General features: G+C 45.3%; 1 protein-coding gene across 5 annotated transcripts in view; it reads right to left on the bottom strand.

The window, feature by feature from the left end:
- The window catches only part of GEMIN8 (gem nuclear organelle associated protein 8), a 41,415-nt gene that overhangs the window by 7,851 nt on the left and 19,780 nt on the right, over positions 1 to 13,784 (bottom strand). For 4 of the 5 annotated variants that reach the window (XM_034756720.1, XM_034756738.1, XM_034756729.1 and 1 more), the window contains one exon: positions 7,483 to 7,605. The exons of the other annotated variant lie outside the window; for it this stretch is intronic. In XM_034756720.1, coding sequence (XP_034612611.1) covers positions 7,483 to 7,605 — 123 coding nt within the window. The remainder of the gene's footprint in view (positions 1 to 7,482; positions 7,606 to 13,784) is intronic. 5 annotated transcript variants of the gene reach the window in all.

Genomic DNA, 13,784 nt, shown 5'->3' with positions numbered 1-13,784 from the left:
ACACCCCCACCCCATATTCACACCCCCGCCCCCAGACAGACCCCTGGAACTTCCATGCCCTATCCAACTGCTCCCCGCCCCCTGACAGGACCCCCAGAACACCTGACCCGTCCAACCCCCTCTGCTCCCTGCCTGCCTCGACCCCTCTCCACATCCCTGCCCCACTGACAGCCCCCCCAGAACTCCCCCCATCCAACCCCCCCTCCCTGTCCCCTGACCACGGCCGGCTTTAGCAAGAGCCCAGGAATCGGGCTGCGCTCCGGCCGGGGTCACGGGGCTTGGGGCCAGGCCGGAGGTGCTCGGCTGGGGCCAGGCCGGCGTGCTCGGCCGGAACCGGGGCCGCCGCCCTGGGTCCCGAGCCGAGCTGGGCCGGAGCCGCTGGGGTCGGAGCCGGGGGTGCTCGGCCTGCGCCGCTCGGCCTGAACCGGGGCTGGTGCCCCTGGGGCCAGGGCTGGAGCCGCTGGGGCCAGGGCTGGAGCCGCTGGGGCCAGGCTGGGCCGGGCCGGTGCACTCGTCCGGAATCGGGGCCGATGCCCGAGCCGAGCCAGGCCGGAGACGCTGGGGCCGGCTGGGGCTAGAGCCGCTTGGCCGGGGCCAGACTGGGCTGCGCCGCGCCTCCCCGGAGCCCTCCTCCTCGTGTCCTCCCCGCCCCAGCTTACCTGCTGCTGCCCGCCTGCCCCTGCTAGTTTTCAGACTTGGGAGGGGAGGAGCAGGGGCGCGGAGCATTCAGGGGAGGGGAGGAGGGGCGGACAGCTGCGGGGCTGGGTGGCGTGCTAAGGCTGCAGGGCATGGGGGGAGCTGGGAAAGGGCTTTGGCTGCCGAGCGGTGCTTGGCCCCTGCTTTTCGCTCTATAAATAGCCGACCGGGGGGAAATCCCGGACATTTTTAGATTTTTAGAAATCCCCCCCGGATGGCTATTTAAAGAATGAAAAGCCGGACATGTCTGGGGAAATCCGGACGTATGGTGGCCCTAATTAAATTCAAACTGGCTTCTGCTTGCAGAATGACAATATTAGGGCTACAACTGAAAACGTAATGAACCCTTCCGCCACTGAAACATGATCTCCGAAGGAGATCACATCACTCCTCAAACAGAAGGATTAGGACTTGTCTACACAGGGAAATTGACTGGCATAGCTATAGCAGAGTAACTATGATGCTATAGCTCTGCTGGTATAACTCCCATGTGTGGACACTATTCTGGAATAAAAATTACTTTATTCTGGAATAATTCCCCATGTAGGCAAGCGCTCAGTCACTGCCATGGCAGCCAACCACAAACTGGAACTAACAAAAAGATTATAAATCCAGGCACCTTCATGCAGAATAGTTCTAAGTCACCTTCATCCCTACTAGCCATCAGAATAAATAACCAACATTTTACCATGAGCTCGACTTAAATCTCTGAACAACACAACTCTTAAGAAAAAACAGTTTCACTGTGGATTTCAACACAAGAAATAGGAGCAGATGTATTTCATTGTCAGTCTTGCTGTCATCTGAAATCTCACTGGAAAAACAAGTAGGAAAGAGTCCAAAGAGTGCACTCCTCAGAACGGACATGGTTGTAATAGGCAATCTGTTCCAGCAGACACAAAACAGATTTCCTGAATCAAATGTATTCAATTCAGCTCATTTCCTTTTGTTATAACAGACACTTTCTCAGCTTTTCTAGAGCTTTAGGAGAGGGAAACTGACAATTGTAGAAATAAGATGAAATCGCTACCAAGACACTGAGTGAATGTAAATTTAAAAATTTAAATATATAATAGTTAGAAACAAGGAACTGAAGTCAGAACTCTTGGGTTCCATTTCCAGAGTAGTTATAATGTTGGCAAGTTACTTATCCGCTCTGTGCCTCCGTCTATTGATCTATAAAATTAGTAGAATGTTTTCCTACTTCACAGGGAATTTTGGAATGATTAATGGTTACAAATTATTTTGAAATCTTTGGATTAAATGACTTGTTGAAGTGCAGAGTAAGAGGAGATTAAAAAAATGATTTTCTCTTTTTACAAATACCATTAGCAAGTAAGGACTCAGTTCTGATTTCACATACCTGCCCAAGGATCCAAGATCACAAATGACTCAAGATTTATTGTTTAGATTGTTATCAAACATTCACACTAGCAACACCTTACATTTCTGCTGTCCAGGATCTGCAACTAAACTGCCGGTCAGCTGGTTTATGTTTCCCCCTATTACCTTCCAGCTTTAACCCTTCTTAAAGAATCTCATTACTCCCAACTATCACATGAACTCAAACAAGCATTACTACATATGGAAATCATCTTGGCTGGCAGTACTTTGAGTGAAAATCTGGTCTAGAAATTACAGACAGCTCTGACAGAATCCATGATCATATCTCTCTGCCACACATGGACCAGTCCACACTGCATACATAATGGACTAAAGCATCCAGAGTCACTGAGGCATAGCACATTTTACAATGTTAAGTGACCAGAACCAGGTCACATTATGCTGTACTATTCACCCAGTAAGACACACACGCTATTGGAAGGGATAGCCAGAGTCTGTACGCTTCAGTCACGTGACAGAATTACAAAGGCAATGGGCTACTGGCCATTACTTTGAAATTAGCGCAGGATCAGGCTCTGGCAGCTGCTTCTAGTAAGGATCAAGTCTACAGCAATACGATTAGATTCAGACCAGCTGATTGTGCACTCCTTCCCCTCCCCCAAAAACAATTCCAATCTGTCGCTGATGGCAACAATGCTGACAACAGACAAAGACACCAGTGCTACGGTAAACAGAGAGATTACTTAAATCTATATATAAACTATACCTATATATATGCCCACACAACTTTACACAAAACAGGAGAATGTACTTTATTATACGCTCCATTACAAAAACAACTTGTATCAGCCTCCTAAAGAAATTCAGAATGCCCAAATCCAAAGGTGTTTTATTTTTAAATCTGTTTTGCCATTGTCAAAGATCACCATCTATGTTCTGAGTAGAGTTGTGAATAGAGATTAAGTAGGTATGCTATGAAATAAATGTTTCATACCTGTATAGAACACCACAGACAACTGAATAGTACTGAAATGTGAATTGTGAGTATAATCCAAAACAGTATTTTGCCTGCAATACGTTCTAAAAATTTAATTCTCACAATAGCATATTAAATTGTTGAGCTATATTTCCCAACTGCAGCTAGTTTTATTGTATGTTATATGAATGCAAATAAAATAATAAACAACGGGGAAATGGTTACTCTTTGCTTCAGCAAAAACTCTCTTTTTCAAGTGTTTTCGTATAACATTTTGTAGCGGTCATGTTAACTTTTTTTTTTTTTAAAAGAAACATTGAGGAACTATGCACTGACCTTTCAGTTAACTAGCAGTGATCCAAGAAACTGTTACTGCAGACACACAGAATAAAATAAATTACACTGATCAGGATTAAGCTGGCCTCAGCAAGTTAAAAAAACAAACACACAAAAAACCCCCAAAAGTCCAAACCTCTAAGCAACCAGGGCAAGTTTCCTAACCTGGCTTGTCCGTCATTTCATAAGGAGCCTCTTGAGAGAGGGGTCCATCACACTTTCCAGAGTGGCTCAGTTGATCAGAACTTTGGTAGCAAGGGATTTGGGATTTTCCCTCAGACTTTCTTCTCAATGTTCTTCCTATTTCCCTCTGCTGTTATATTATGCTAGCTGACCACCCAGCAACTTCACTTGTAATTGGTCAACAAGTTTGGCACTCTAAGCTACTATAAAACTGCAGGAGAAACCTCCTGCATGCCAGGAAGCAAAAGTCCAGACCAGAGCATAAACTAAAACATGGTCTCCTAGTTCTGATACTGTCTTTCACCTACCAGGGCATCTTAGTAAATGAAACTAAGATTTACAATGTCTACTAAACGAAGGCCACTTCCCGCCCTTGTAATTCTGTACTGAAAGCAAAATTATCAGCTCACTCAATCCATGTGTATCTCAACTGAGCAATGAGAGGGCAGAGAAGCAGCATATTCTTTGATGAAGAGGCAGGGTGACAAGATTGAGCACCATGCAGTCGAGAGCCCTTGGGGAGGAGGAAAAATTATTGAAGACACCTTACGGAATCTTTCATTAAAAAAAGAAAAGAAAAGCTGAACTATTCCAGTCTCCACCCCCATGTCCCCATATACAATTCCAGCAATGCTCTTCTGGTACAGACTGTGGCTGACAGATGTATAAAATCAAAATGGATACCTTTCTGGCATACTTACTATAAATAGATCATGAATCAAAGGTATCAATACTGAGAAAAAAACCAACTGATAAGAATCGAGAAAATTTATGGACTCCATATGTGACTGGAGCTGCCTCCATCATCATCTGCTCTGATTCCAGGCAATCAATCATTCAGAACCTGCTTCTGGACCCAAAGCCTAACTACTGCCTGTTTAAAAAGGGCAGCTGCCATCCTGCCCAGTGTTAAATTATTAAGAATTCCTGCCAAGTGTGAGCTCAGTACCGAGCTCAGTACCACCCTGAACTGACTTCAAAGGGGCTACTCACATGATCACATTTAGGCATGTTCTGAAGTGCCTTGGTGAATTGCGGCTTTTACCAACCAAGAAGCACAACAGTCCACCCCATAAGTGGGCAGACTCGGCTCTCTTAGAAATTCATCTTAGCGAGAAAGTCCACAAAGGATGAGAAGGCACTTAACACCTACTGCCCTGACACTGTCTCCCCCTATGTGCTCTGGTTATAACAAATTTTCCTTCTTTTTAGTTAAAAAAAAAAAGTCCTTCACAATGAAACCCCCCACTGAATAGTTCCACAGGTGTAGACTTCACCGATGCGGTGGTAAGAGAAGAAAATGATTTCTTAACTCTACTGCACCACAGCTCTGGCATAGGAATGTGAAAACAATCACAACTGATGAGGCTTCGAGCAAATCTACTACCATTGGTGCTCTAATCTCCTCCACATCTCTGTCTCCAGCTGCTGAAAAGAAAGGCAATCTGCAAGGACTATGCAGTGGGAAAGAATATCAGAAAGTTGGTGTATTGATACTTGGGGACAACAGTGTTAAAATCAGGGTCCCAAACACACTTTGAGGACCTACATTCCGTAGTTGACTCTCCTGATTTCACTGTCAAAGTAGTGCTGAATTTTCTGGTGCTGTGACATTTCTGCAGTAGCTCCAAGTGAAATCAAAAGAAGGAGGTTTTCACTGAATTAAATATGAGCAATCACAGAATCAGAAGAGTGCTCCCTGTGTTATTTACTCTAATATTAATTTCAATACAAATCTCAGTTTAAAATTTATTTTTCATTTTACACTTCTGCCATATTTTCAACATGTTGCAGAATTTTATATTGACAACAAATACTTTGAAAAATCAGGGGAGACTTTGGCAGTGGCGCAAGGGATTTTTGGCACTCAGGAGGCAAATGAGAATTGTGGAACTGGGGAGGAGATGCACCAATCTATTTCCGGTACTTTATATAGCCCCCATCTCTGTAGTATTTGAATACCTCCAATCACTAATGTACGTATATCTTCAGAACAACCCTATGAAGCAGGGGAGTGCGATTATCTCCATTTTGCAGGCACAGAAAAACTAAGGCTGTGGCTACATGAGAGAGCTTGCAGTTTCGCAGCTGCACTGATGCACACGCACCACCGTAAGCTCTCTAGTGTAGCTGCTCTAAGCCAATGGGGGAGAGCTCTCCCGGCAGCTTACTTACGCCAGTCCCCGCGAGTGGCAGTAGCTATGTCGGTAAGAGAACTCACTAGGTCGGCAGGAGAGCACTGTCCACACTGACGCTTAAGTTGGCATAAGTTATGCCACTCAGGGGGGTGGCCGTAGTGTAGCCATCACCTAAGTGACTTTCCCAAAGTCACCTTGGATGTGTGTAGCAGAGCACAGAATTGAACCCAGTCTTTCAAATCTGAGGCGAGCAGCTCCCTAACCATCAGACCATCATTACTCTCTGCCTTTCTCTTTCACCTTCTCTTTCGAACAGATTAGTAGGTGACAATTTTGGAAGGGGGTGGAGGCAGAAGCCCTTGATCTCTCAGCTCCATTTCCCCGGACTACCTCTAACAACAATGCATAAGAGCGTTGTTATCTGGATTGGGATGCTTTGCTAACATGTTCAGAGAAATAGTGAAAGATGCTGACGTTTAAATGGCCATTATTAAGTTTGGGCATTAACACACATTGAAGTGAATGGGAGCAGTTCACATCTCTCAGAACTAGGCATCTGGAAGGGTTTCTTTGAACCACAAGGACTAGAAAATTAATCTTTTAAAAATGAAACTTTAGATATTGTGCAGCCATATTCTGGGGCAGGAGGCCAAGGAATTGCAGAAACTATGGACTCTGCTTTATTTATCCCAATATTTTATACTACAACACTTAAAAATTCTTATAGAAATAGCTACTGTAATAGTTCCCTCCCCCATCCACAAGGGGTTATAGTAAAAATTTTAATAGCTTATTAGAATGTGTTCATTGTTTCTAGGTCCCTGCTTCCACTTCCCAGTAGGAGACAGTGGCTGGGGCTCTGCTGAGGTACATTCCTGCAGGACTCATTGGGGCAAGAACAAGGAACTGACCATCAGAATTCCAGCCAAAGTGCACTGATTTTGGAGACCAGAAATGCCAGACATTTCTCCTGCAAAAGGAGCCTAGTAAGGGTATCCAACCACAGCAGGTTACGGGGCAGGCAGCAAACACACAGTCTGGGGAGAGCAGCACAAAGAGAGCTGAATAGGCATTCAAGGCAATGTGGAGGCTACTTCTGAAGAGCCACCAGAGGAGCAGGAGACCCTGCTTTCCTCTAGAGCTGCTCTCGTCAGCAGGGTCTCACCAGTTCTTTCCCCAGCAGCTGCAGCTGCTCTCCCAGGCTCCCCTGGAGGGGAAAAGCATGTAAAGGAGAGTACAGGAGCCAGTAAGAGCAGCTGCAGATGCCAGCAGAATAAGCAAATAAGCAGGACTAACTTCAGAAAATTGCTAGTGTTACAGAGTCCAGCGCCAGGAGTAGCTCTAGAGGAAAACAGAATCCTAGGCTCCCCACTGGGCTATTCAGATACAATCCCCTAGTACTCCACAGCCCCACACAGAGCACTCCCTCCCTCCTCCAACTGGAAGTACCCACAGTTTGTCACTCTCCCCATTCCCGGGAAGTGTTTTTCACATCCCCAGGCTCTTGGGGTTTGGCAAGACTACGAGGGATTTCTCGTCCCATAGGCAGTCTCTAGACATGGGACTGTATCCCTCAGTTTTCTGGCACAGGTCTGATGAGCCCAAATACAGAACAACGCCCTCAACCCCCTAACTCCTAGAAGGAAGCAGAGGCAGGAGCCAGCATGCAATTCTATCTAAAACTGAATTATTAAAATAAACAATTCAAAAAAGAGTAAGGAGTAGCTAATGCATCAAAATTGTCAGAGTGGGTTTGTATATTAGAGCAACTTGCTAAGCCCTCCCCAGAGTGGTATGATAGCTGAGTACCACAGTTCCTCATAGCATTCTGGTTGTGCATCCGTCGACAATTGAGAGGAGTCCAGGGAAACAGGCCTACGTTGTAGAGTGAAGTGAGACTGACCCTGGCAGCGAGCTGAAAGAGGCAATGAGCTGTAGATGGAAAACTGAGACACAGAAAGATTAAGGCCAACATTTTCAAACACAGGTTCCTAAAGTTAGACACCCATCTCCATAGTAAAGCACTGACAGATTGTCAGATATGCTGGGCATCCTCAATTTCTACTGGACTTAATAGGAACTGCAGATGCTCAGCACCTCAGCAATAGATTAAGTGTCTCAGCCAAGGCTGCACAGCAACCCTAAGGCAGAGAAAGAAATAGAGATCACATCTCCTAACTGTCTTTTAACCACCAAACCACGCTTCCTAGGTGTTAGCCACTGAAGAGCCAACAAGTGATGGTGAAGCTCAGGTTGTATTTGAAACCCAGGGATGAAAGCCCAGTTCCATTATTAATATCCTAAGCCTTCCAGTGCCTCCTTTAAATTAGCTATTATTCTTATAGCAGCAACAGCTAAACAGTGCAATCTTCAAGGTTTGCAGGCTGTGTTGCATCATTGTGAAATTCACATCCCCATGTACAAAAGCAATATATTTTTATATGCTTAAACTGTCTCTGAAGAATACAAGACCGAAGGGATTTTCCAAAGGATAATTGCATGCTCTTTTTTTTTTTTTTTTTTAATTTACCATCTAGTCTTCAAGGATCATCTGTGTTCCCAGATACTCTTAGAACTAAAGACGAACTGTCCTTTGTGAAATTACAGATACGAGGGCATGTCCACCCATCTGCCTCTACCACCCCTCAAATGAACCTATGTCTAGATTCTGGAAGTGCACAATTATAGCTATATTTCAAGACAAAAGTACATGAGGTGAAAATTCTGCCACTGCCTCCCTGCACTGGGAAGGGAATTCTTCTGTTGTCTGCCTCCCCATGCAGGGTCCTGAATGCTGTACCAAAGAATTTCATCTGCAAAAGAGAGGCAGGTGAAGATTCTGCTGCTACAGGAAACATCATCATAGTCGAATTCCTAGAGCCTATGGAGAGGCTCCATTACAACAGGGCTGCTGCTGGGAAACGTAGTGCCTCAAGACTGGGATATAGCAATGAAGGACAGCTTCTTCCCCACCTCTCCATGCCGCTCATGAAGGGCTGTGAATACTAGAGTCATTTCCTTGGCCTTCAGGAGACAGTCCAATCTCAGAGGTACTATCTCCAACAGAAGAATCTGCAGTGATTCAAGTACTGGGAAGAGAACGCTGACAGATTCAAGTGGCAGCAGTGCTGGCAGAGCCACTGAAGTCAAGAGGACATGTATGAAGGGAGTGCATGTGGGGTGATGATTCTGCCACCAGTCACCCTGTTTTGGCACTGTGGGCAGTGGGGTGAAGAGGAAAAGATACTGGCAACCAAAACCAAGAAACTGCTCTGACCTCTGGTGGGAAAGAGTGCAGCTGAAGAATGGGGAGGGAAAATTACTGTACTTTGGGGAAAAATAATGGTGGCAAACAAACCTATCTTAGTGATCTGTTTGATACTTAGTCCTGCCATCAGTGCAGGGGACTGGACTAGAAGACCTCTTGGGGTCCCTTCCAGTCTTACGATTCTATTTGGAAGATTATATGGTTCCAAGGAAACACACACTTACCGGTTTAAATTAAAAAAAAATTATAAACTTAGTAATATTTCCATAAATTAAAAATAGCATACTGAAAAATTCCCAATTTAATCCACCAATCTTTACAAAATAGCCAAAGGCAGCAATCTTTACTGAGATCAAAGAAACAAACTGATTTTTTCAAGATGAAGGGGAGGGGGAAGAGAGTATGAATTTGCAAGCCATTGACGTTTCAAACTCTCATATGTAACAAACATCTAATTTGATCACTGCAAAACTTTTTCTTTAAAGGCTTCATCTGGCTGGAAACCATGTCTGAAACATTATATTTGGACTAGTTTTGGTAAATTGGAGGGAGGGTGTGTATATGTAGCCATTCAAAATTGGGGCTCTAATGGAAAAAGCTAGGAATAGCATTAACAATGCACAGACTGCGATGCCTCAATAATTAACTGGCATGACTGTAATTTCCTCTGCTTTTCTTTGTTTTTAAATACAGGAAACTACTCCATTGCCATTTTATTATTGTGGTACAGTAGTCTGTGCATTGTTAATTCTATAATTAGCCTTGCATTATAGCACTATGCCATTTTCCCTTTTATTAAAAAATAAATAAATAAAAACGCAAAGAGAAAAATGGTATGTAAGAAAAATCCAAAAGGTGAGTAATGTTTTAAAGACTAGGTTAAAAAGTGTGAAATGGAAAATATGTGCAACTAGAAAATCTGCTGAATTGCAAGTCCTGACAAACTGCTTTTATGTTATTTTAATTCTTAAAACATGTTCTTTGAAAACCTAAAAAGGCCAGTGTAATGTATTTTGTCCTTTACATCCAGCATTCTTGAAAAATTTGGTATTAGTACACTACATATCTGACATGTGCAATAACCCGGAAAAATGACTTCATGTTTTTCTCTCAGTAGCCTGAGGGAAGACATGCAACCACAAAACGTCACCTGCAGGTTAGATTAATGCAGTGGTCTCCAATCTTTTTACGCCCAAGATTACTTTTTGAATTTAAGAGCAACCCAGGATCTACCCCGCCCCTTGCCCAAAGCCCCACCCTGCTCACTCCATCCCCCCCTCTCTGTCACTCCCTCTCCCCCACCTTCACTCACTTTCACCTGGCTGGGGTAGGGGGTTGGGATTCGGGAGGGGGTGCGGGCTCTGGGCTGGGGCCGAGGGGTTCGCAGTGTGGGAGGGGGCTCTAGGCTGAGCCTGGGGCAGAGTGGGGTGCAGGAGGGGGTGAGGGGTGCAAGCTCTGGGAGTTTGGATGCAGGAGGGGACTCCGGGCTGGGGCAGAGTGTTGGGGCACAGGAGGGGATACAGGGTGCTGGCTCCGGGAGGGGGGGTGGGCTGGGGCAGGGGTGCAGTAGGGTATATGGGGTGCTGGCTCTGGGAGGGAGGTCAGGGCTGGGGCTTGGGGTGCAGGAGGGGGTATGGGGTGCTGGCTCCAGGAGGGAGCTCAGGGCTGGGGGTTGGGGTGCAGGTGTTTCAGGGTGCAGGAAGGGATTCGGGGTGCTGACTCCGGGAGGGGGCTGGGGTGCGGCCTCCTGCTGGGCAGCACTTACCTCTGACGGCTCCTGGTGTGTGGCACAGCATGGCTGCCGCTAAGACAGGTTCCCTGCCTATCCCGGCCCCACGCTGCTCCCAGAAGGAGCCAGAGCGCCGCTGCGGCCCCTGGGAGGGGGCGGGGGCCATGTGGCTCTGCGCGCTGCCCCTCTCTGCAAGCCCCGCCCCCGCAGCTCCCATTGGCCACAGCTCCCCATTCCCGGCCAATGGGAGCTCTGGGGGCATTGCTTGCAGGCAGGAGCAGCACGCGGAGGGAGACCCCCCTACCCCGGAGCTGCTTTGGCTGCTTCCGCGAGCGGCATGGGGCCGGGGCAGGCAGGGAGCCTGCCTTAGCTGCAGCCACGCTGCACCTCCGGAGATCACGATCGACTGGTTGGTGACCCCTGGATTAATAGAATCACCAGTTCCACAGGGAACCAAACACAATAGCCAGCGTAGTCCAACAAAATAATAAAATCATAATCATAATAATAATTTAAAAAGTAAACTAATTAAATCACTACAAAAATTCTGACTGTATTGAAAGGAAGTTTTCTTATAACTCATTGCTGGATAGAGATGAGTGGGCAAGTGATGGGTATAGGGAAGGACAGTGTGAAGTAGGTTAACAGCACAGCTGTGTTCATACTGTAACGACAGTATGTGATTAGTGTGATAATGTAACTGATTTGTGAGATTATGTCAGTTAAATTTTGCTCACAGAATTAGTTTGGGGTAGTCTAGGAACAAACACCTTGGCTGTAATATACATATCAATTACGTGATCACAAAGAGAATACAAAGAGCTGGAGAGCACTCAAGCAGAACTCAAGGAAAGAAAAGGAGGTGTTTTAAAAGAGAGGTCTTTGTAAAGAAATACTCTGTCCCTACTGAAGTGTTCAATCAGGAAGCGAGATTCAGTTTGCCAGTTTCAAAGGCTTTAGTGTCAAAGTAAAGAGTCACTGCAATGAACACTGCCAGAACACAAAAATACTTTAGTAGCCTGTATGTTCTTGAAGTCGGTAGTGGTTCCGGGGAGGAGAAAAAAAGCATAACATCTTAAAAATAAGCGCCGTTATTTTCTTTTTTTCCTTTCATGGATATATGGCTATAAAGAATAGTATTGTGGCTAACTAGTCTTGACACATATGAGGATACTGGGATACACGTAGATTTAGGAGCCTTCATTGACCAAATATATCCTGTCTACTTTAATTGCCACTTTTTCTTCTCCCACCTCCTTATTATTCACTTTCCCTGTCTTTCCAAAATATTGCACCTCCAGTCATCATCCTCTCCCATCATTCTGACATTTCATCCCCCACCCCCTGAATTTGTATCCCTCTTTTCATATAATATTCAAACTCCCTGTCCTCACCTTCAAAGCACTGCACATATCCATCCTTGCCTACATCTCAGCTCTTCCTACATTCCTCCCACCCCCTACGGTCTGCAAGATCCTCTCTACCGAAGTCAGTGAGAACCTTTCTGTTAACTTCAATGGTCTGTAGATCAGCCATTAAAGGAGGACACTTTTAAAATAAAATGAGTTTAAGTTTAGTTCACCCTTTGCACTTAATGAGGCAGGATCCTGTGGAAAAACAGTATGTTATCACAGAATAAAGATTGCCATAATGCATACACACAAGGGGGTGGAGTTACGGTTGTACAGTAGTTAGTAACTTTTAAGTGCTTGAAAATGTAATAAATAACATTCTTTTAATATGTTTTTGTATCTAACTATAGTAACAATCAATGAGATAGCAGCAGCTGGGTAGGATGGAGATAAATTTGTCTATTTACCCTGCTTACCAGCATTATCCCATGTTCCTTAATCTCCACTCAGTGTCCTCTCCTCATTGCCCCATTTGTCTTCTTTGCCCACTCCTGACTCCATGACTTTCTGCATCCCACCCAATACAGTAACTCCTCACTTAACATTGTAGTTATGTTCCTGAAAAATGCGACTTTAAGCAAAACGCTGTTAAGTGAATCCAACTTCCCCATAAGAATTAATGTAAATGAGGGGGTTAGGTTCCAGGGAATTTTTTTCACCAGACAAAAGACTATATTTAGAGGGAGGGGAGAGATCATTGCAAACAGAGACACACACTCTGTGTGTGTGTGTGTGTGTGTGTGTGTGTGTGTGTGTGTGTGAGAGAGAGAGAGAGAGAGAGAGAGATGCGCATTTCCCCTTTAAGTACACTGTCTTGTTAATTAGAATAGCTTGCTGAGACAGCAGCTGCTGCTGCCAGCAAGCTCCCTCTGTCCTGAGCCCTGTCATGTGTCCCCCCTGCTCTATGGAAGATGGGGTAAGTGGGGTGCAGGAGCAGGGGGGAGGGAGACACTCTGACATTAGCCCCCCACTTCCCCCTCCCCCCGTACAGCAAGCAGGAGTCTCTGGGAGCAGCTCCAAGGCACAGGGAAGGAGCAGCACATGGCAGTGGGGGGAGGGACAGCTGCTGCACAGGGAACTTAGGGGAGCGGGGAGCTGATAGGGGGCTGCTGGTCCACCCTGGTTCCATCACCCACCAACTAGCTGCAACGGGCTGCTCTTCCTGCAAGCAGTGGACAAAGCAGATGGCTGTCAAAGGATGTTAGAAGGGAGCATTGCACAACTTTAAACTAGCATGTTCCCTAATTCATCAGCAACGCAACAACGAAACAATGTTAACCGGGACGACTTTAAGTGAGGAGGTACTGTACCATACGTCTGGAATAAAATCCCAATTAACATACGTCAAGTTCTTGCACTATAATCATTCAAAAGAAAACAAGTCTAAATCCCCAACTTCTCTGTAAAGCATGTTTCCCTCAACACCCATAAAACACCATGTCTGTTTATTCCGATTTATATTATATCAGTTTATTTTCACTTGTATTATTGGATTGTTAATTTCTTGGGGTGTAGATTCGTTAATTGTTCAGCACACATTGTGGTGTGTAGCACTTTGTACTCTTATGGCAGATACAAATAATTAACAACAAGATATTGAACTTGAGCCCCCTCCATGGTGACTAGGCTACCAGGCCAGAACCAAGTCTGGCTGTGATGGATTACAAAGAGAAAAATACCTGAAAGAGAACATATACAAGGC

Source organism: Trachemys scripta, chromosome 1, assembly GCF_013100865.1.
Source record: "Trachemys scripta elegans isolate TJP31775 chromosome 1, CAS_Tse_1.0, whole genome shotgun sequence".
Lineage (NCBI taxonomy): Eukaryota > Metazoa > Chordata > Testudines > Emydidae > Trachemys > Trachemys scripta.
Note: the sequence above shows the minus strand (reverse complement) of the source record. Positions and strands in the feature narration are given on the sequence as shown.